Raw genomic sequence first — 24,674 nt, 5'->3', positions numbered from 1 at the left:
GATTGAAGCATGAAGAGACATATGAATTTAGCGCATCTGGCATGTAAATATTGTGCAGTGCCAGCTACGACAGTGCCATGTGAATACCTGTTTTCACTTTCAGGTGACACTGTAAACAAGAAGCGGACAGCATTTTCCTCCAAATATAAACGAACTTGTTTGTCTGAGCGATTGACTGAATAAGAAATAGGACTGAGTGGACTTGTAGACTCTAACGTTTTACATTGTTTTATTTTTTAATGCAGTTTTTTTGGTACATAATTCTACATTTGTAAGTTCAACTTTCATGTTAAAGAGATTGCACTACAGTACTGGTAATGGGGGAATTGGAAAATACTATTTTTTTTTACAGTGCAAATATTGTAATAAAAAATATAAAGTGAGCACTGTCCATTTTGTATTCTGTGTTGTAATTAAAATCAATAGATTTGAAAATGTAAAAAAGATCAAAAATATTTAAATGGTATTATTGTTTAACAGTGTGATTAATCGCAATTTTTTTATCGCACGATTAATCACGATTAATTTTTTTAATCATTTGACAGCCCTATTTTTATACATAACCAGTACATATATCAAGCATTGGTTTTCGGAACCAGCGTGTCACCAGTTTACATATGAATTCCTTACAAGATGCCTTTTAGGTTCATATAACAACAGCATGTTAGGGGAAATGAGTGTATCAGGCCTTGAGAGTTACAGTATGGTAGGCCCTCTGCCAGTGGGCATTCAGGGACTCTTAGGGTCACAACTACAGCTAAGTTATTGTAGAAGTTGATAAATATGTTGTTTCACTAAGGGTTTCATGTTAAGCTTTTGGAATCAGCAGCGTTCTGTGTGGGTGCAAGGGTCTCCCTGTGTGAAGCTGCTTATGGGATCAGGACTGTAGTTGTGAAGGGTCACAAGGGTCATGGCGGTTTTGGTCCTTGAGACATTTAAGGCAAAATGGTGTTGCCTGAATTATTTTTTTTTTTCCTGGAAAATCTTTTCTTCTGTCCTGCCACAGAATTAATTCTCAAAGGCTTGAAGATTTTTCAGATTTGTGGTATATTTAAAATTTTTAGCTTTAAGTGTATTTTGTGAGGTATCAAGATTGTCACATGATAAACAACATACACATTAATCTGTTTTCTTTGAAAGGGCTACAGCCCATATTCACTAAACAAATTGAGCTTTAGCACCCCATAAGTAAGAAGGTCTTAGCTGAAGTTAAATGTATCCAGTATTTTCCTGGAAGGAATTTCTACTTATGGAGGAGGAAAGCAAATATTTGGTGGCTTCCCTACCACTCCTACCTTCAGATTAAAATACACTTTCCTGGTATTACTTGTCTATGTAAACATGTAAATACTTGCAGTGGGGATGTTTAACAATTTTAAATGGAAGGGGAAGAGATTATCTCTAGGATCTAATCCTGGGAGGTGTCAAGCACCAGCAACTTCATCTGAAAAGGTTAAGAATTGAATGGGAACAGACGCTAAACTAGTATTTTCAGGCATTACTGGTATTACTAGATATTACTGAATTTGTTCACCCTACTTAGGGCTTGGCTACACTTACAAGTTGCAGCGCTGGTGGAGGCTTTCCAGCGCTGCAATTAACAACCAGCGCTGCAACTCCCTGGTTGCAGCGCTGGCTGAAACCCATCCGGGTTGGGGTATAGTGCAGCGCTGGTGACACCAGCGCTGCTCAGCAGGTGTGGACACTCACCAGCGCTTTACCTGTCCTCCAGGGAATAAGGAGCTATCCCAGAATTCCTGTTCAGCCACTCTGCACATCAGTTTGCACTCTACTGCTCTTGCCTCAGGTGACCCGCCCTTTAAATGCCCCGGGAAATTTAAAAATCTCCTTCCTGTTTGCTGCAGCCAGGTGTGGAGTGCAATCAGTTAATCAGTTACAGGTTACAGGTAACCAGGCCTCCGCATGGAGCACAGGTGAATTGCAGGACCTCATCAGTGTTTGGGGTGAGGCGTCTGTTCAGGCAACAGCTGCGCTCGGCCGTAGGAATTACGATATCTTTGAGCAGATAGCAAGGGACATGCTGGATAGGGGCCATCAACGGACGCACTACAATGCAGGGTGAAAGTTAAAGAGCTGCGGAGTGCCTATTACAAAGCCCGCGAGGGTAATCGCAGATCCGGATCCGCCCCACGACCTGCCGTTTTACTTGGAGATGGACAACATACTTGGGGGTGACCCCACTGCCAATCCCAGGGTAACGATGGACACTTCTGAGCAGGCTGGGGACAGGAGGAGGAGGAGGCTGCGGGGGAGAGGAAACCGCGAGTGAAGCTCCTGGGATGGGGAAGAAACGATTCCTGGAGGCATGCAGCCAGGAGCTCTTCTCAAGCCAGGAGGAAAGTACCCAATCGCAGCAGCAGCCAGCAGTTGCAGAAGGACAAGCAGAGGAGCTTATTTTCTGGATGGAAATGTTTCTGGAGAGGAAGGGGGGTTATGGATGCATGCATGGCAGCGTCTAGATGTGGAATAGCCCGTTGATGTGGTCTATCACGTCGCGGTAATCTGCTTCAGTTATCTCAGCAAAAGCTTCATCCAGAGCGTGGGCAATATGCCTGCGCAGGTTTATAGGCAGAGCCACTGTGTCCCTTGTCCCAGTGACGGTGCGCCACTCTTCGGCCAGGGGACCATTTCTGAACACAGGCACGCCGCATAGGGTCCCGGGCGGAATCCACATTGCTCTAAAAGAGCCCCCCGCTGTTCCCTAGTGACTGAAACATCTTCCAGGATTAAGTCCTGTGAAAATGTTGGGAGACTCTTTAGTGAAGAGATAGGAGATAAGATCACCCCTGCATCTGCATCTTCACTCAACCCCTCTAGCACTCCAGATTACCCAAGCAACCAGCTCCCCTCTCACTCAAGCCCCACTCCTCACTCACCATTTCGTGGCTTCTGTTGTGTTTTCCTTTTGGGATAAAGAATGCAAGTGAGAACTTGCAAGTGAGAACTCCTCAGTGTAACAATTCATGTCTGGAGATAGTGGATACAATGCTGCCCGTGTTAAATGTTGTCATTTCTGTGTGTACAGTGACCTTGACTGGACTGCCCAGATGTTCAACATCACAGAGGCTTCAAAATTTGAGAAAAATCAAGAGCAAAGAGGACATGCTGAAAACTGTTCTTCAGCACTCTGCTACAGAGAGAAAAGAATTGAAGGAGTGGCGAGAGAAAGAAAGCAGGACCAGAGAAATGCAGTGGCCAAGAGGAAAAGCACGGAGCGGCTGCTAAGCATCCTGGAGCGCCAAGCGGAGTCTATAGAGTCACTCGTTGCCATGCAAGCAGAGCACTACCGTGCTACTCCCCACCCGCCCGTCCTTTGTGCCTTGTGCCCCAATGTCAGCTCAAACCACCTTTCCCCAGCATCCAGGCTCTTACCACCACCAGCTGCCTCCAACACCTGCCCAACCAGCCCTGATACCTACCACCACCCTTACCCTCTGCATTCAACCCCATCACCATGCAGTATATGCACCCTGAAGTGCAGGATTCATTAAACAGCAATCCAGACATGGCATATGCAAACTTGTGACTGTACAGTTCACCAACCCACACCCTTGCCCTCTTGTGTTAATGAAATGTTGTGTGTCTGTCTGTCTGTCAAGGAAGTTTTTTTCTTTTCAATAAAACAATTCTTGGCTTTGAACACAGTCTTTATTATAGCAGATAGTGAAAGACACCTTAGCCCAGTAAAGAAAGAGGCACTGCAAATGATATTATTATTATGGATAATAGAATAACAGTGTAAGCAGTGCAATTCACTCCCATGCAAGGCAGCAAACATTACTGTTGGCTTTCAGCCTCAAATTCTTCCCTCAAGGCATCCCTAATCCTTGAAGCCCTGTGCTGGGCCTCTCTATTAGCCCTGCTCTCTGGCTGTGCATATTCAGCCTCCAGGACTTGAACCTCGGTGGTCCATGCCTCACTGAATGTTTCACCCTTCCCTTCACAAATATTATGGAGGGTACAGCAAGCGCTTATAAGATGCTGCTTTCCCCAAGTCTAGCTTCCCATACAAACATCTCCAGCGAGCCTTTAAACGCCCAAAAGCACACTCCACAGTCATTCTGCACCGGCTCAGCCTGTAGTTGAACCGGTCCTTGCTCCTGTCAAGCTTCCCTGTATAGGGTTTCATGAGCCAAGGCAGTAACGGGTATAAGGATCACAGTGGGCATTTCGACATCCCCTACTGTGATCTTCCTGTCTGGGAAAAAGTCCCTGCCTGCATCTTCCTGAACAGGCCACTGTTCGAAAGATGCGTGCATCATGCACCTTTCCAGGCCAGCCTGTGTAAATGTCAATGAAACGGTGATCCACAAGCGCCTGGAGAACCATAGAGAAATACCCTTACGATTAACGTACTCTGATGCCAGGTGGGGGCCAGAATAGGAATATGCGTCCCATCTATCGCCTCCACAGTTAGAAACCCATTTGTGCAAAGCCATCCACAATGTCCTGCACGCTCCCGAGTCACGGTCTTTCTTAGCAGGATGCGATTAATTGCCTTGCAAACTTGCATCAAAACGATTCCCACGGTCGACTTTCCCACACCAAACTGGTTCCCGACCGACCGGTAGCTGTCTGGATTTGCCATCTTCCAGATTGCAATAGCCACCCGCTTTTCCACCGTCAGGGCAGCTCTCAATCTTGTGTCCTTGCGCCGCAGAGTGGGGCGAGCTCAGCACACAGTCCCATGAAAGTGGCTTTTCTCATACGAAAGTTCTGCAGCCACTGCTCGTCATCCCAGACTTCCATGACGATGTGATCCCACCACTCAGTGCTTGTTTCCGAGCCCAAAAGCGGCGTCAACGGTGCTGAGCATTTCCGTGAATGCCGCAAGCACTGTAGTGTCACCAGACAAATCCATATTGATATCATCGCCGGACTCCTCACTGTCACTTTGGAGCTGAAGGAATAGCTCGACTGCCAAACGTGTTGTGCTGGTGACACTCATCAGCAGAGTCCTCAGCAGATCGGGCTCCATTTGCCACAGAAATCGCGATTCACAGAGAGTAACAGAAAGACACTCACAATGGCACCAAACGCTGCCGGAATGAATGCTGGGATGTGAAGCGATGCACCACGGGGCGCTGGCAAACAGGAAGCGGAATGACCCGCACACTTCCTTCCTTCCCACAATACTCAGCGCCAAAGCGCCAAAGGACGAGGTGTTCTGTGGGATAGCTGCCCACAATGCACCTCTCAATACAGCGCTGGAAAGTGCTGCAAGTGTGGCCACACTGCAGCGCTGGTAGCTGTCAGTGTGGCCACACTCCAGCGCTGGCCCTTACACAGCTGCATGAGCAGCGCTGTAACTCCCAGCGCTGCAACTTGTAAGTGTAGCCAAGCCCTTAGAAAGGTTTTATTGTCTATAATGATCTTAAAGGGCTCTTAGCCCTTAGCAACAACTCTTCACACTGCAGGTTAGCCAGAATCATTGGTGGCTAAATTCAGTGGCTCCCATCTTGTGTTTGGGAGGGTTCTCACTGAATTGTACAGCAGGAGACTGCTGTATCAGTGTGGGACAGGCACTGTAATAGTACCTGATGATATTAGGTGTGCAGTTTGATGTGGTTCAAGTCCAACATAGTTTGATCTCTGTAATCTGCTAAAAGTTCCACTGACTCATGTTTTCCTACTTCTTGCAGGGGCTGAAGTAGGCGATCTTAAAGGTTCACTTCCAGCCTTATCTGTGGTTTGAACAACTATGCCTGGGGAAGGAATTTCCTTATAAAAGCTGAGATGATAAAGTTGCATTAGCATGAGAGTAGTCATGTTATAGCTGCATCCACCAGAGTTCAGTCATTCTGTTTGATAAATTTTGTTTTCAGTGCCCTGACTCTGTGTGTATTAGGGATGTAAAAGGTTAAGTGGCCGTAACCGTTAACACTGAAGGGACGCCGGCCAGAGTAGCCCTCGCCGCGCTGTGCCGGACGGCCAGAGGGATCCCGGCCCCGGCCGCGCTGTGCCGGACGGCCAGAGGGATCCCGGCCCCGGCCGCGCTGTGCCGGACGGCCAGAGGGATCCCGGCCCCGGCCGCGCTGTGCCGGACGGCCAGAGGGATCCCAGCTAGTCAGCCACGGGGACCCCAGTCCCGGCCTTGCTGTGCCAGGTGGGTCGGCGGCACTCCATCCCTGGCGACCTGGAGGGACTTCAGTTAACGGTTAACCAGTTAAATAACTTTTTTAAACCAATGTTTACATCTCGTGTGTGTGTGTATGTGTATGTGTATATATATATATATATATATAAATAAAATAGAATGTATGTATAAAAGCAAAAATACTCCCTTAGTTTACAGTTGTATTTATAAATTATAAAAGATTAAAAGCAATAATATTTTAAGATTAATTTTATGCTTCTGTGTTTGACAATGTATATGATTTAAAATAGGAAGCTCTGAAAGGAAGAGGCATAGTGGACTAAATATAAAGTCTGGAAAATGTATGCTCCATGGCATCTCCTGTTCAGAGACAATTCAGTGTTCAGTGTATAACAATGGTATTCAGTTACATTTTCTGGAGGGCAGATAAGGCAGTATCTAAATGTTGGTGGGCCAAAGGGCTCTTCAGGTGTTTGCTGTCTCGTGATCCTTCCACTGAAGGAGGTTGCAACCTTGCAAGAGTGGTGTGCCAGATTGTATTTAATAATCTCAAAATATTCCATTGAAATCCTGTAAACAAATAATTATACTAATACACTGTAATGCTTGTATAACAGCGTGCTATTAGTATTAATTATATTAAAACTATTAAATTAAAATTAGAAGTGAAACTCATGAGAAATGAATGGACATCTAATCTGCCTTTTTATTGCCTGAACTTTTGACATTAAATCTTTGTCTTACCCCCCACTCCTCTGAAAAGTACTGTGCAGCATGCAATCAAGATAACTAATGAAAGCATGTCAATTACTGATTGGTTTATGTTGCATAAGAGTCTAATTAAATGTGTACCACTGTAAGTTGAAGTGTATCAACACATTCTAGCTCCAGTGCATTTAAATGCAAATGAAAATTTTCTAAATTAAATACATGGCATGTTAGTAAATAGAGGGAAACTAAACTGAAGTGCCTCTGTGAGGGTCGATTTAATTTAAATCATGATTTAAATCACTGGTCAAGAAGACTCAAATTAATCATGGTTTTCTACATAAATGTGCATTCTTGTTTGTTGTTATAACCTTAATACATATTCTTCACAACTCAGAGATAGATGTAGGTTTCATTTTTAGAAGGTACGCACTATACATTTTTAAACAGTGATTTATTTTGAAAACTTTTCAGATTAGTTTTACAGCTATATCAGAAAATGTATGATTGTTTGGTTATTTCATTTACCAAAGGTAATTGAAGCAGATATTTTGAAGTCATTGGAAGGTGAACTGGAAATAGTTTAACAAGTTAATCGTTAATATTTGGAGGATTTTTCTTGCCATGCTGTATTAGGAGGAGAACATCACCAGACAGACATTTAAACATTAAGTATTCTGGATTTTTTTCTTTAACAGCAAACATATAATATTTTAACAAAACAAGCATATGTTCCTCGCTTCTCATCTTTATCTCCAGACTTCTTCTCCTTGTCCAGATCTATTCCACCCCTAACAATCTTCTATTCATTGAACGTTTTGAAACTTTGCACTTTTAGAGAGAGGTAAGGGATGGACTCTGTGTACACAAATTTGTAGAGGGACAATAGAGCTGAGGTCTGTTATTTCTCACCTCTATATGTTTGTTTGTTTGTTTAAAAACATTTTTGCTGTTAGCAAGCATGTTACCTGTGGGGAGACAAATCCACAGTTTGAGAACTACAAAACTAAGCATCTCTGATGGTATCTTCTAGGCTGAGCACTTAGTCCCATTGGGTAGATAGAAAGATTAGCCTAAATAATCTATACAGAAGCCTGTGGAACCCCATAAGGCTGGGTCCCTAATCCATGAACTATTGGAACTCATTTACAAAACTTTTCTTAAACATTAGATGACTATATTGTCTCGTATATAGCATTAGAATTTATAATCCTCATTCCATGATGAGATATCTTTGAGCTATAATGTATCTTAATTAATACTATCTTTAGATAAAATGCTTTTTGAAGAGAAAACCTATCAAAAAAATCCATTTTTTTTTAATTAAAAAAAAAAAAGCATTGATTTTTATCCAACCTGGTCTCTGTCCAGTCCCCATCAATTCACCCCCAATCCGCTGTGGCCCTCGGCCTCACTTCTGTGGCTGATGGAGTTCTACACCCCCCTCTCCCAGGCTGGAGAGTGGGGGGGGAAAGGGGCCTGCAGTGAGGTCCCCGTTCCCCTTCCAGGCTACTGGGGTGGGGGGAGGAGCTCCAGGGGTTCTTCACCCTCGTTCCCCGGATGGGTGTGACAGGGAGTGGGGAGCAGAGGCGGTATCCCTGGCACAGAGGGGAGGGGGGCAGAACAATGGAGAAGCCCTGAGCTGCAGAGTTCTTTCTGCTCCTGCCTCCTCCTCTCTCCCCTCCTGTGATCAGGGACTGCTCCTTCTCCCCTCTACCCTCTCTTCTTGTGAGGCTAAGCTAGGCTCCTGAGGAGCAGGGCAGAGAACTTTCTGCTGCTTCCTGAGCAGCTCTGGTTGGCTGCTGATTCCCAGGAGGCATGAAGGAAGAGCTGATGCCTATTGCCTCCTGATGGCCAAAGAGAAGGCCCTCATGGCTGGAGCTGGCCTGCAAGCTGCCAATTGAAGAACAGTAATGTGTAGTTTTTACCAGTGGAACCTTAAACTAAAATCTTGTTTACTTTGCATAGACATTAGTTCCTGTGATGCTTCTATTAAATTAGGTTTTGTTCCAGTATTCAAGTGCAGCACTGCTTGATTGCTGCCTTATACCCCAGAGTTGGCTGTGTTTCTGTATGTAAATCCTGTAGGCCCCTATCCTGCAAAAGGGAACATAGGCGTGGACCTTTGCAGAGTCCCATTAATTTTTGTGACCTTACTTGTTTTTTTAATCTGCGTAGGACACTGTATAATATAATTGATGACAAAGCTGAGTTCAGTGGGAGTCTGTACAGGAAGAAGGATCTTAGTAGGTGCTTACTTATATAGTCCCCATCACTGTAGAATCTATGTGCCTTCTAAATATTTACAAATTGGAATTACAATAACATTTGCCTCTCTCGGTGAAATAGCTTGATTAATTTATAGGATTTTTTTCTTTATGCTTGGGTATGAACACGTGAGGAATTTGACGGAAAGCAAAATTGGTGAAATTAATTTTGTGCTTGTCTCTAAATAATGAGGCCTGCAGTCATCCATATTTCTAGTGGAAGTGGGTTACATAGTCTAGTTCAAGCTCCTATGAAAATTTGGTCTTGTTGTGGGAGACTGTGGTCACGGAGAGAAAGGTGATCTCCCAAGCAATTAAGGCCAGTCCTATTTACTTAGGGCTTCTCTGCAGCGCTGCAAATTGCGGCGCCTGGCGCCAGTGGACAGCGCTGGGAGAGTTTTCTAAATGCAAGTGTAGCCAAAGCCTTAGAGGTACCTGTTGTGTGACATTCAAACTGGACTCTTGTTCATTGAGCAGTCAGTGTGGGGAGTGAAGCATTGGGATGTGGATTCATAGTGACCTGTGTTAAGGAGATGGGCTGCTGTGTTCCCTACCAGTTGGAGCTTTTTCAGGGTATGTGGCTTAAGGTTTGGGCCATAGTAAATTGTAAAGTCCCTTTTGCTATTTGGGATGAAAGGAACCTATAGTAACATAAAATATTCTTCTTGTTTACATTTAGGTTTTAATCTCAAAAGCAAATATCAAGTAGCTTTGACTTGTGGTTTTTAAAAAATGCCTGGGCTTGTTTAGAATAGATATACAATTAAATCAGTATGTACTCTGTCTAGTGTAACATATGTTGATGTCAGGTCACAGTTCCTTAGTGGACAGAATGTGGCTGCTGACTTTTGAGCCATAGGAAGCACTCAGGGTAATGCTAGACAGTTTAGATAGTGGTACTGAAATTGAACCTACTGCATTTCCTGATGGGCAGTACAGAACACTAAAGCTTTGTGTCTACACTACGCAGCTTTTAGCGACACAGCTGTGCCACTAAAAGGTGCTCAGTGTAGCTGCTGTTTGTCGCCAGGAGAGAGCTCTCACACTAACAAAAACTTCCACCCCCCCAACGAACAGCAGTAGCTTTGTCGGCAGGAGAGTGCTCCTGCCAACAAAGCACTGTTCACACCGGCGCTTTTTCTCTTAAAAAACAAAAACAAAACAAAACAAAAAAAACCCTTTTGTCTTTTGGGAGGTGTGTGTGTGTGTGTGTTTTTTTTTTTTAACACCTCTGAATGATGACAGTTTTGTCGTTCACTTGTCAGTGTAGACAAAGCGTAACGCTGTAGTGCTTGGCCCAAGTTTTTAACTTTTTAAATATCCTTTGTTTTTATTTTAATATAAATCCTTTATTTTTTTTAATAATAGGTGTCTCTGAAAGCATGCTGGGTAGAATTGGGGGTTCTGTGTAAATATATACTATAAAGGTTTTTACATTATAAAAATGCTTAAACTTCGTAGGGAATCATTGGTACTAAGTATTATGCTATTTAAGATTCAATAAAAGTATGTTCACTGAACGTTTATGTTTTTGAATAGCTGTCAGTTTCAGTCTGGATAGCCTTCTTGTTGTGATTTGGGAAACTGGGCCTACTAGTGAAGACAGGAATTCAAGCACTGATGGCTCAGGTCCAAGAATTAGATGGAAGTCAGTTAATCAACGTGAAACATGAAATGTACCATGATATCAGAATCTCCTGCATTGTGTGCAGTTGGGTTATATTGTATTAATGTAAGTGATCTACTGCAATTTGGTAGGTATCATCATTTTTATTTTAGGGCTTGTGGCTTATTACATTTTTGATTACCACTACAGAGAGAGAGCTTGCGAGCATGGATAGAATTTTTTCCCTACCATTACAAGTGTGGTGTGTTTAGCCTTTATAGATATAGCTATAAAATATACCGTATATACTCGATCATAAGCCAGTTTGTTTATAAGCCGACCCCTCCTAAGATGCATAAGTAAAAATGGAAATTTTTTTATAACCCATTCATAAGCCAACCCTATAATTCAGGGGTCAGCAAACTTTGGCTCCCAGGCCATGAGGATAAGCCTCTGGGAGGCCAAGATGGTTTGTTTACCTCGAGCGTCCGGAGGCACGGAGGTAAACCTAAGTAAACAAAAGTGTCCCAGCGTGCCAGCTGCTTACCCTGATGGGCCGGGACAGCAACTAGTGAGGACATTTTTTTGGCGGGAGAAGCTGAGAGTCAGGGGAGTAACCCCTATGACCACCCCCCACATGACCCCACCCCTAGCCCGGGACCCCCACACTCTTCCCCCATCCCATCCCTTCCCACCTTATCTGGGGAGGGCCAGGGGAGGATGTCTCTGACTTGGCTGGAGCTGCTCCGGCACTACATTAAAATGCTGGTGATGGTTTGGGGGTGGGGAGGTATAAGGTCATTGCCGTGCCCTCACCTCGCCCTTGTCTTCCTCCCAACATATACATGTCCAGGGTGATAAACACTGCTTACCTTGCTATGTACCTCCACAAGCACCCTTGTGGTCCAGAGTCCTTACACAAATTGTGGGAGTGATAGATAGGGTGGAGGAGAAAGTATACAGGGTCTTCTCATACTCTCATACATGTGTGCAAGGGCAGCCATAATTTAGCCCAGGTGTTTTAGGGACATTTGTCATTTGCAGATAGAACTGCACTGGGTCCATATAATTCTCACTAATATCCCTACCTAAGGTATTTCAATGAATTCTTTGTCTCATGACTGAAGTTTTACTTAACATATATATGTCTATGGCATCCATCTAAGCCCTAACTTTTAACATATAAGAGTGGGCCAATGTAGATGACTGGGAAAGACTAATTACCTAGGAAACTGCAGACCTATACCCAGAATTGCCAGCTTCAAGAAATTAAAAATCATGAGTCGGACCCCTAAAATCATGAGATTGGTCCCCAAATCATGACATATTAATAAAAGATTATATTGTGGTTTTTTTTAGGTCTCTTGATATTTGAACCCCCCCTGTCCATCCCCAGGGTGTGTACATGTGACAATTAGTGTTGCCCACTCACCCACACGTGCTGGATAAGCTGATTTTGGCCCCTGCTGCACACTCCCACATCTGCCCATCTCTTGCCCAGCAATTAATCCTGTCTCCCAGTCTCCCATCAGTTCTCTCCCCACCCAACCTACCTCACTTCAGCCCCCCTTTAGTTCTGTCTCACCCCATCAGTTCAACCCCCCTACTCCATCGATCCTTACCGCCCTCAGTTCACCCTCCCAGCACTCAACCCATCTGCTTAGAACCTACTATCAATACAGTCCCCTACTCCAACAATCCCCCCCCCCCCACCGCGTCTCACTTCAGCTCCCCTGCTGCCTCCAGCCTCACCTTCTCCTTAGAGTTCTGCACCCTCCCAAGGCCTGGTGGGGCTGCAGTGGGGTCCCCTCTCCCACTTCCCAGGCTGGCAGGGGAGCAGCCCTTGAGACTGACAGGATTTCTAAGTAAAATCAAGCCTCACATTTAGAACTCTCAAATATCAGGAGGTTTTTTCCCCCCAGTTGATTCAATTGCTTATTTGAAGTTTCCCTGCTGGAGTGTAGCCACCTGTTAGCTGGGTAGCTTTGTTTATCTGATATGTAAATTAATTCTCATTGTCTTTCAAATTACTTTGGAATTAACTGCCAGGTGGAGAAGCTGCATTCCTTTTTTTAGGGTGGGGTAACTCTTGTTTGACTGGAAACACATTAGAATGTGCCTCATTGGAAAAAAAAATCCTGACTTTGAGAGTTTTATTGCGAGATCAGAGTGAGGCTTAATTTTACTAAGAATTGATTGTGAGAGTTAACATGTCTGTATACCTCCAGCCATTATACTTTATAAGAGCAAGTACCTGAATCACCATATAAGCTACAACATTCTGCTTGTATGTATGCAATTTCTCTTTTTTCATGTAGACTCTGGTATTTGTGTGACACACTGTCCCCATGCTAGAGAATATAACTTCTGTGTATGCAGAGATCTTGAACGTACAAGAAACCTTTCTGTTGCTGGCTGAAATGGTGTTTGCGCAGTTCAGTAACTAGTAACTTCTTTTCAAGTGAATTGGGAGCTGCTGAGAGAGATTGATGGCTGTGCGGAGTGCAATCCTGTATTAATCCATAGAGCTGGTTATGAGAATCAGGGTCCAGACACCCTATGGTATGAATGGGGTGTGTGAATCCCATAGAATAAGCAGATGAGTATACAGTTTTACTCCTGGGGGAATTCTGCGCCACTGCACATGTGCAGAATTCATGTCCCCTGCAGATTTCTTTGCGTCCCTGCAGAAATATGACTTTCTGATTTAAATCACTAGTCAGGAAGACTTGATTTAATCATGGTTTTCTACATAAAAGTGCATTCTTGTTTGTAGTTATAACCTTAATACATATTCTTCACAATTCAGAGATAGATGTAGGTTTTATTTTTAGAAGGTACACACTGTACATTTTTAAACAGTGATTTATTTTGAAAACTTTTCAGATTAGTTTTACAGCTATATCAGAAAATGAATGATTGTTTGGTTATTTCATTTACCAAAGGTAATTGACTTCATAAATATCTGCTTCATTGGGAGGTGAACTATCTCCAATTCAACAGGTTAATCGTTAATATTTGGAGGATTTTCTTGACATGCTGTATTAGGAGGAGAACATCACCAGACAGACATTTAAATTGTTTTATTTAACTAAAAGAACAATGTTAACTATTCTGGATTTTTTTCTTCAACAGCAAACATATAATATTTTAACAAAACGAGCATATGTCCCTGGCTTCTCACATTTATCTCCAGACTTCTCCTTGTCCAGATCTATTCCACCCCTAACAATCTTCTATTCATTGAACTTTTTGAAACTTTGCACTTTTAAAGAGAGGTAAGGGATGGACTCTATTGTCCCTCTGCAAATTTGTGTACACAGAGTTGAGGTTTGTTTCCTTCCTTCCTTCCTTCCCCAAGTAGCAATGCCCTGAATTCAGATATCTTGCATGAGCAAGAGTGATATGAAGATCTTGGTATGGTGTTAGAAAGGGGAGAAGACGTTTTTCCTTGGTTTCTGAAATCTGCAAAAAAAATTAATTGAAACAAAAACTCTTTTGGATTTCTGACAAACAGATAAGGTGAGTGAGGTAATATCTTTTTATCGGGCCAACTTGTGTTGGTGAGAGAGTTACACAGAGCTCTTCTCCAGCTCTGTTCAAGCTCGGAAGCTTGTCTATAACCAACAGAAGTTAATCTAATAAAAGATATTACCTCACCACACCTTATGTCTCTCTATTATCCTGTGACCAACACGGCTACAACAACACTGCATGTGACAAACATGTCATCATTACTAATTATGATATTTCTCTTTTGGCTCTTGATCACATATGACTGTTTAAAAAGACAGTTGCTAAATGCTAATAATTCCAGTGCAAATAGAAAGGGAGTTTAGGAGTTATTTTTTTCTCTCATCCATGCCTGGATTCAGCTTGCAGTACTGCCTTATGTCTTTCTCTGCTGTCATATCAACATAGCAACCAACTAAGCAAACATGACTGGAAGTCAAGGAAGAGACAGTAATTAATACAAAGGATTTAACCAAGATTTTTTTTCTAGCCATGTTGCTCAAATTTACAGTAAAGAACAAAAGTCCCATGTTCCCAAGAAAAATACCTGTTGTGGTAGCCAGACTGTATTAAATCACCTGGTTATGTGCAAAGTGGAGCAGAATCATGTGAGAACCTGTGGTTGAAACCTTGAGACTCTTCCTGGGCTGTGTGGAGATCAGAATATTGTGGAATTGTTGATATCAGTCTCAAATCAGATGGGATGCTTCACATTTAAATTACCACAATCGTGGCGGTTAACTCATAGGGGAGTCGTGACCTTAAAGACGTAGCCTGCTGCCCTCCCATCTGTGGATAGAGCCCTGTGTATAGGGCTGCTCAAGTAATCAGAGAACTTGGAAGGGAAGGCAAATATTGTACCAAAATATAAAAAGTGTTGTGTAGCGTGGGTAGAGGTCCGTCAAGGTGAAAGGATAAGCTAACTGCTTCATAAACTGTAAATGTACAGGAGGAGTTGGCAACCTTCCAGAAGTGGTGTGCAAAGTCTTCATTTTTTCACTCTAATTTAAGGTTTCGCGTGCCACTAATAACTTTTAACCTTTTTAGAAGGTCTCTTTCTATAAGTCTATAATATATAACTAAACTGTTGTTGTATGTAAAGTAAATAAGGTTTTTAAAATGTTTAAGAAGCTTCATTTAAAATTAAATTAAACTGCAGAGCCCCCCGGACCAGTGGCCAGGACCCGGGCAGTATGAGTGCCACTGAAAATCAGCGTGCGTGACGCCTTCTTACACGGTGTGCAGAAAGGAATAATTTTTCTGCCATTTACTCCTCAGTTCCCCTCCCAACATATTTTGCTTCTAATGCAGAAGGTGACACCTTCTTATCTCTGTTCTTATGGAAAGAATCAGGGGCTCCTTATTGTTCATTCAGAGCAGACAGGACCTTGGATTTAAAAGCGAGAGAGAGAGAGCGTGTGTGTGTGTCTCTCTCTCTCTCTCTCTCTCAATTTTGAAGTGATCTAAATGCATGGTTCCATAGAGTCTTAAGTGTTTCAGACCTGATGCTTAGATCATTAAGATGTGATCTCTGGGATAATGTAATATCCAGAAACTGTGGAACCTCCTTTGGGAAGATTAATGTACCAATCCCATGATCGTGTTTCGGATGATGGATAAAAAAGATAATGTACTCTGAGTGCCTGGGGCCCTTCTTATTTATTTATTTAATATAAAATATAACTCCTGTAGCACTTCAAACATATAAATCATTATACAAGTAACCCATATTGGAATACGCAACCAAGTCTTAGTTATTGCAGTAAAGCAAAACATTTAGTTTGCATGGAAACGAGCCAATTATTATAAATGTGTCTGACAAGGTGCTTACGAAACTTTATATGCCTTGGGCCAAATTTACCACAGGTATAGCCTAGTGAGATTATGTAGGAATGTGAGAATGAATTTTGTTCCATTGGTATTTTTTTATTTGAATTTAAAATAGGAAATCTTAAATAATGTGCTTTGGAGTCTTCTGTCTTAGGAAGGGTGCAGGGAATTTACAGTTAAAATAACACTCTGCAGCTGAAACTTGACAAAGGGTTTGAATTTTCTTCTGATCTTATGACTTATATTTGTTTCAAAATCAATAGAAGTTCATGAAGTACGCTGTGTTCCCCTGTTTGCTCAGGGCAGGCAGCCACTTCTGAATAAATTAGAAAAGGCAGTATATATGAGGGGATAGGATTAGGCTGCCAAGTGATCGCTGAATCATTTCACTACATAAAGAATGAGTTCTATTGTCTAATCCACTTTCCATTATAGAACATGAGTTCACTTAGTGATAAATTGTTTTTACTGCATGATGCTTCAAAACAAACTTGCTTTGATAATCACAGATATCACTTGTTCTACAATGTTTGTGTTGTGCAATAAAAACGTGCTGTAACATTTGAACACTTGCCTGTAAGAAAAATACAGTGCATGCGTAAGTTGCTATGTCTGAATCGCAAGCTAAAGGTGCAGTACTAACTGGTGTATTCATCACAGGTTTTTGAAATCTGGGAAAATCAAACCAGTGATCCATGAAGGTATTGGGTGTAGAGGAAAGTCCCAGTGCTCTGCTCATCAAACTGAAGGATTCTAATCACCCTACAGTGAGAGTTTCTTTTTGGTTGGTAGCGTGGGCTATATGCCTAGCAAAACATTTGCAGAGCAACTGCATGTAATAGCACCAATATCGGGTTTGAAAGAAATCTAGGTGCTGCCTCTGCATTAGAAGCAAAATTATGTTGGGAGGGGAATTGAGGAGTAAATGGTAGAAAATTATTCCTTTCTGCATACTGCGTTTTTGAAATGTACATTTTAAAGTAGGTTCTCCTAATTCAGTAATGGTAGCCGCCAACTGATGTCCCCGACGGGCCTCGGGATCAGGGTGGAGTACAGGCTGGCCCACCGGGGCTCCTCACCCTCCAGAGGTGGCAGGAGGTCCCGCCACTTGGTGTCAGGGCGGGACACGAGGGTGAGGAAATGAAGGGTGTGGAGCACGAGCACGTAGAGCTGCTTCCTTGGCGCGGTTTGGAAACGGACCGGCTGCAGATCGTGCAGCCGGCTGGCGGGTACTTTACATGGAGTACGCATTCGGTTCCTGTGGAGGTGGCAGTGCTGGGACAGGAGAGGGAGTGGAATAGAACGGAAGGACATTGAGAATGGAAATGTAACCAAATTACCAGTTAACTAAAATCTGTCATAGATTCCTTTGGAAATGACTCAGAACTAAGAGGATGCGGGTGGGATGGACTAGGGTTAGAATAGACTCCCTGGAACCATGGTTTCAAATCCCATCAGGGTCAACTTGGCCCTTCATTCTTCTGTGGCACATAAATAGAATGTTACATAATTTGCTGTGAGCGTGCATGTGTGTGTGCTTTCAGGTATGAAACTTTAACATCTGAGGTGTTCTGCCTGATTTGCAAGGACATCAACAATTTTGTGGTACTCTTTGAAAGAATAGAGCTTTGTTCTGGTATCCATGGCCAACATTTACTACTTCTCACTGTCGGGTAGCATAACCTGTATCACCGTGGTGGCTGCACTTTGGTGGTACTGCATGATTCCCTATTTTTTATTAATTTTTTATTGCCGTAACATTTAGAAACCCCAATTCACCATAATAGATATTATGGAAACACATAACAAAAAGACTGTGCCTGCTCCAAAGAGTGTAAGTCTATATACTTTGAGATGGAAGATGCTACAGTATACAGTTGTAAAATAAGAATATGCTGTAGCTCTATACAATTATTTCAAGTTACTGTATGTAACATTATAGTTATAGTGAGGCAATGGTTAGAGGGCTTTTTGGTTTAGAATGTAATTTAGATTTTGAGGAGCAAGCCTTGTGTGTTGCCTTAGGTAATTCATAGTCATTACCACTATTGTCTTTTTAATGAAGATCTATAGAATAAAAAAATGAATATACAGTTAGATGGACTGGTAAAAGCCTAAGGGAGAGGGGAGTCAAGATTATAGAGAAACTGTAACATGAAATATTTCTTAATTTATTAACTTTTACAGTATTGCTGTTCCGTGTATCAATAAAGCATTTAAGATTAGCCTTGCAAAATCATGAAAACTTAACAACACAGACAATCTACTGTACCTGCCTATCTCCATGTAGACAATACTTTTGTCATTTATTGAAAAAACAAAAAAAAAATTTAGGGGTGAGTCTGACTTTGCAGAGCTGATCTTAAGATGCACAAGTCTCTGTATATAGATTTAGATTCCTTTTGTAAAGTGTATTTTGAAACAAGAAGTGCCTCTACCTCATATTGATGAATAGATTCTTTTTATTTTTATATTTTTTATTATTATTTTTTTTAGACTTATGTCTGCATGAGACCCTAGAAAGCTTGGCTGAAGCCATGATTTGTATATATATTTTTTTCTGTCTAGTACTTTTAATTTGTGATTTTTCTCTTTTGTGAATTTGGAAATCAAGCTTGTAATTTTATTAAACAAATGTTAGAATTATTATATAATCATAAACGCCAGTTTAAGATGCTAAACTCCATACTGACTTCGGGGTTCTCTAACATCCCTAGTGGACAGGATTCCTCACTGCATGTAATGGTTCGTAATGGCAGTTGATGCTCAAACAGGCTCTCAGACTTGGCTGATGAGTTGACTGATCTTTTTGTGCTTCTGCAAAATGGTTCTCCAGGTCATATTGGAGCTCACAGTACAGCTGCCTGAGCAGTGACTTCACATTAAGAAGTCCTTGTTGCTGCTGTTTTATAACTTCTTTCATCAGCCCCCCAAAATAAAAAGTAAACTCTTCTTCCTCTGTTATCCAGTATCAACTAAAATAGCTAAATTCTACGCTTGAGGCATCATATAATTTGATGGAATATTGCTGCTTTGATTTTATATATCATTTTTATTCCTTCACAATAAATTTCCCAGCAGTAGGCTCCCCTCCCCACAACAGGAGGAGGTTCATGCTTATTCCCCCGCCCCAGCTGAATGGAAGTTTAATTTACTGTCATCTTATAGGTGATCGGCGGCAAAGTAAAGAAACCAGGCAAACGAGGTCGTAAACCAGCCAAAATAGATTTGAAGGCAAAACTTGAGAGAAGTCGTCAGAGTGCGAGAGAATGCAGAGCGAGAAAGAAGCTGAGATACCAGTATCTAGAAGAGCTGGTATCAAGCAGAGAGAGAGCAATCTGTGCACTTAGAGAAGAGCTGGAAATGGTAAGGAATTTTCTTCTAACTTAAACCTGGGTTTGGGCTAGATCCTGCTCTTATTGAAGTCATTGAGAGTTTTGCTATTGACTTAAATGAGAGCATGATTAGGGCATACGATGTCAAAATCACAAGAACAAATATGTTAAGTGCTTGCTTGGTTTGCATGTTGAATATGAGCCTGGTATAAGAAGAGGTTTACAAGATTAGTCATATTTGTACTAGATATAGGTAAGCAAGGTGACTGCTGTGCATGAGTATGTCATCTTAAAGTCTTATTTCTTATATCTGGGAAAGTGTCTGATTTCAAAGGCTGGGAAGGGGCGTACTGAAATATTGATATGTAGAGTCATCTGTAGTTTGTAGACATGTTCAGCCAGCCTTTGCTTTTGTGCATGTGGCTGACTCTCCATGCTCAAAATAGTATTTGTATGTGTAGATTGTGTAGTTGGTTGCTCAGCTGTCCAGTTCTCATTGTGTGCACAAAATGAGTGTATGTACAGTTTCGCAGGCACAGTAAGTTGGTGGGCAAAAGTGAGCTTGAAAAATTGAGATTTTGGTTGGAAATTTAGTCTTTGTTAGGCTGTGTTCTGAGCTACCCAAAATAATCAACTTTGTTTAAGAATCAGGTGATAGTCAAACAACAATCCTTTACTTTCTCTTCTTTGATTGGTAGCTTTTATTTATAGTTTAACCAGTAGAGGTTAGGTTGGTAACCTCTATTTTCCCACCCCTCTGTCCCTCAAAACCAAAAAAGTTTGTATGTTTTGTAGCCCATTAATGAGGAAGTTTTAATTAGTTATGATATGGCTGAAAGGAAGGGAAGCTTCCCATAATTCTCGCTTGCAAAGTACCGGAAAAGAACTCCTGAGTTTCCGCCAGCATTAGATTGATGTGAAATCGTTGTTTTAAAAAGTGGTGAGCTGGAAGAGTATTCTGCCTATTGACATGCCAGTAAATGTACACAGTGTTCCTTGCAGTTAAATAATTACTGTATTGTTGTATGTAGCACTGCCACCAGTAGTAGTTTTATTAACTGAAGCAAGATTTACTCAGGCCAGGTATGCAGTCACGGACACACGCTTGACTCATCAGCAATCATGTAAAAGGCTCCAGTCTAGTAAATTCAGACCTTAAATGAAGATACCAGAAGGTAAAGAATACAGCTTTGTTTTGTCTGCTAATGTGATCTTACCAGTTTGCTAATGCTTTTAATGTGTGTTTGCATATTTCAGTACAAGCAGTGGTGCATGGCAATGGACCAAGGGAAAATCCCCTCTGAAATAAAAGCCTTGCTAACGGGAGAAGAGCAAAGCAAATCACATCAGAACTCAACCAAACTTGCCAAGGCTGGGAAGACAGAAACACACAGTAACAATCCCTGTGAGTATCATGCCTGCGATAACAAAATAGGAACTGAGTCTTTCTTCGTGTAGGAGTGCCATGCTGGTAGGCAGATGCATAAGGATGTGTTCTCATACACAAATGATCAATTGTAGCATTGAGACAAAGGGTTTAGTGGGATGTATAAAGACTTTATGTGATATTTACATAAACAAGTACAACACGTGCTCTTGTAGTAGCTGCAAAGCTGGGTGATAATTTTCAAGTGAAATTGACACATGTTTCAGAGCAGAAGATGTTTTCCCTATGATGAAATATTAAACATTTGACCTGTTCTGTAGAATGCAAGCAAGAGAAGGGAAACTGCAACTTTTAACAAATTATATCTTAGCAAAAGGTAAATGGAATTTCATGGGCCAAAGAAAAGGCACTTTATAAGTGTGAAGGCTTTTCCCCTGCTGAATATCAAAGGCCTGTTGCAAACAATGGAGTTGTGAGAACTTCCCAAAGAAAAGGTAGTGAGAATTCTTTCTAATGAATCATTTTAGGCTGTCTAAGTAAAAGGGCTGTTATCAGCAGCCCCTGTAATACTATGCACGTGCATGCATGTGCGCATGCTTTTTGTGTACTGAGGTTATAAAGACATAAGAACATAAAAATAGCTCTACTGGGTCAGACCAAAGGTTCATCTAGCCCAGTATCCTGTCTTCTGACAGTGGCCAATGCCAGGTGCCTCAGAGGGAATGAACAGAACAAATAATCTTCAAGTGATCCATCCCCTGTCGCTCATTCCCAGCTTCTGGCAAACATTCCTGCCCATCCTGGCTAATAGCCATTGATGGACCTATCCTCCATTAATTTATCTAGTTCTTTTTTGAACCCTGTTATAGTCTTGGCCTTCACAACATCCTCTGGCAAGGAGTTCCACAGGCTGACTGCATTGTGTGAAGAAATACTTCCTTTTGTTTGTTTTAAACCGGCTGCTTATTAATTTAATTTGGTGACCCCCTAGTTCTTGTGTTATGAGAATTAGTAAACAACACTTCCTTATCTACTTTCTCTACACCAGTCATGATTTTATAGACCTCAATCATAGCTCCCCCAGCCGTCTCTTTTCCAAGCTGAAAAGTCCCAGTCTTATTAATCTCTCCTCATACGGAAGCTGCTCCATACCTCTAATCATTTTTGTTGCCCTTTTCTAAAACTTTTCCAATTCCAATATATCTTTTTTGAGATGGGGCGACCACATCTGCACACAGTATTCAAGATGTGGGCATACCTTGGAGGCAACATGATATTTTCTGTCCTATTATCTATCCATTTCTTAATTATTCCCAGCATTCTGTTTGCTGTTTTTACTGCTGCTGCACATTGAGTGGATGTTTTCAGAGAACTATCCACAATGACTCCAAGATCTCTTTCTTGAGTGGTAACAGCTAATTTAGACCCCATCATTTTATATGTATAGTTCGGATTATGCTTTCCAATGTGCATTACTTTGCATTTATCAGCATCTGCCATTTTGTTGCCCAGTTTTGAGAGATCCTTTTTGTAGTTCTTCATAGTCTGCCTGGGTCTTAACTATCTTTTTTGTATCATCTGCAAATTTTGCCACCTCACTGTTTACCCCTTTTCCAGATCATTTATGAATATGTTGAATAGGACTAGTCCCAGAACAGACCCCTGGGGGACACCACTATTTACCTCTCTCCATTCTGAAAACTGACCATTTATACCTATCCATTGTTTCCTATCTTTTAACCAGTTACCAATCCATGAGAGCATCTTGCCTCTTATCCAGTGGCAACTTACTTTGCGTTATTGCTTTTGGTGAGGGACCTTGACAAAGGCTTTCTGAAAATCTAAGTACACTATATCCACTGGATCTCCTTGGTTCACAGGCTTGTTGATCCCCTCAAAGAATTCTAGTAGATTGGTGAGGCATGATTTCCCTGTACTAAAACCATGTTGACTCTTCCTCATCAAATTATGTTAATTTATATGTCTGACAATATTGTTCTTTATTATAGTTTCAACCAGTTTGCCCAGTACTGAAGTCAGGCTTACAGGCCTGTAATTGCCGGGATCACCCCTGGAGCCCTTTTTAAAAATTGGCAAGTATTTTTCTTTCATTCAGAACCCGCACCACCCCCTTTTGCTGCAGTTTTCTTTCTCTCCATTTCCATAACTGAAACATGTCTACACTCCTACCCCCAACAGTGGGCCAACTGCCTCCCAATCCCACCTGCCATGTACTGCTTCCTTTATATCCCACCCACTTGCCCTGTGCCTCTATATTCTGGGACCTTGTCAAAGGCTTTCTGAAACTCTAAGTACACTATATCCACTGGATCCCCTTGGTCCGCATGCTTGTTGACCCCCTCAAAGAATTCTAGTAGATTGGTGAGGCATAATTTCCCTTTACTAAAACCATGTTGACTCTTCCTCAACAAATTATGTTCATCTATATGTCTGACAATATTGTTCTTTATTATAGTTTCAACCAGTTTCAGGCACCCCTCTCACAAGACTATACTGAGACAAGAAGTGCACTATCATCTTCATTTAGGAGCAATAAAGCCTGTCCATCTCCTCTCATGGGGAAAGGGTTTTACTCAAAGTATTTCCTCGTGCCATAGAAGGACATAGGGTGGAGATGGATCTTGGATCTAAGACTACTGAACAAATTTGTAAAGTCTCAGAAGTTCAGGATATTGACTCTGGTAGCTATAATTCCTTATCTAGGGGCTGGAGATTGTTTTTGGCCCTCGACCTACAGGTCACCTATTTCCATATAGTGATACAGCACCCTCTCCACAGGAAATAGCTGCATTTTACCCTGGGTCAGAATAATTTTCAATACTGAGTACATCCCTGTTCTCAAAGATTCTAGCTGCCTACCTTTGGTGGGAAACTATTTTAGTCTTCCTATATTTGAACAATTGGCTACTCAGAGCTGACCTTATGAAGCAGTACTGACTGGTATCCTGATGGCCCTTTCTCTCTTCCAGGAATTGGGTCTTCAGCTAAATATTAAAAAAAAAAAAAATCCATATTAGCACCTGTACAGAGAATACAGTTCATAGGGGTGTACTTGGATTAGTCGGCGGCCAGGGCTTACCCTCCCACAGACAGATTCATAACTGTGTCTGATCTGGTTGGTTGGGACAGTTCAAGGAAGCCCCTGTACAATAAGGAACTGTTTACAGCTCTTAGATCAGATGGCTGATTGCACCTTTGTGACTGAGCATGCAAGACTACGTCTCCGCTGCTTCAAGGGATGTCTCAGAAGGACCTATTCATCAGCCTGACACAGCCTGGACAAACAGGTCACGGTTCCCCTCCAGTTGAAGAACTCCTTAGATTGGCGCAAAAATCAACTCAGTGTCTGTGCAGACATTCCTTTCATTGTCCTGGTCCAACAATAATTGTGAATGGATGCATCACTATTGGGTTGGGGAGCATACCTGAATGGCCTGAGAAACCAGTCTCCATATCAACCTGTTGGAATTCTGGGCAGTCAAGGATGCCTGCCTTCAGTTCCTACCCCTCATCAGGGCAAATCAATCAGGATCATGACAGACAATGTGGCTTGCATATTTTATATCGGCAAACAGGGAGGAGCAAGATCCCCCACCCTGTGCGCTGATGCTGTAAATTTATGGAACTGGTTATATAGTCCATCAGATTCAGATCTCAGCCGTTTACTCTCCTGGAGTCCAGAATGTCTCAGCCCATGTGCTCAGAGGAGCTTCTCCCAAGACTATGAATGGGAGTTGGACTTCCATGCATTCGCTCCAATACTGGTAATATTAAGAGTGATGAACAAGATCAGACAACAAGACTAGGCTTATTTTTATAGTACTGACATGGATGAGACAAGCTTGGTATCCTTACCTGCTTCACCTGTGTGTCCATCTGGTGTTCAAGC

At 42.1% G+C, this 24,674-nt stretch overlaps 1 protein-coding gene across 2 annotated transcripts in view; it reads left to right on the top strand.

Annotated features, from left to right (window-relative positions):
• CREBL2 (cAMP responsive element binding protein like 2) overlaps nt 1-24,674 on the top strand; it is a 33,825-nt gene that overhangs the window by 3,423 nt on the left and 5,728 nt on the right. Inside the window, exons 2-4 of one of the 2 annotated variants that reach the window (XM_039508900.1) lie at nt 19,211-19,408; nt 20,635-20,782; nt 22,774-22,836. In XM_039508900.1, the coding sequence (XP_039364834.1) occupies nt 19,211-19,408; nt 20,635-20,782; nt 22,774-22,820 (393 nt within the window). In that variant the 3' untranslated portion in view covers nt 22,821-22,836. Of the gene's footprint in view, nt 1-19,210; nt 19,409-20,634; nt 20,783-22,773; nt 22,837-24,674 lie in introns of those variants that run through there. The other variant, XM_039508910.1, reaches the window with a different exon arrangement.

This window comes from Mauremys reevesii, linkage group 1 (assembly GCF_016161935.1).
Source record: "Mauremys reevesii isolate NIE-2019 linkage group 1, ASM1616193v1, whole genome shotgun sequence".
Taxonomy (NCBI): domain Eukaryota; kingdom Metazoa; phylum Chordata; order Testudines; family Geoemydidae; genus Mauremys; species Mauremys reevesii.
The sequence above is the reverse complement of the archived record's forward strand: the minus strand, read 5'-3'. Positions and strand labels throughout refer to the sequence as shown.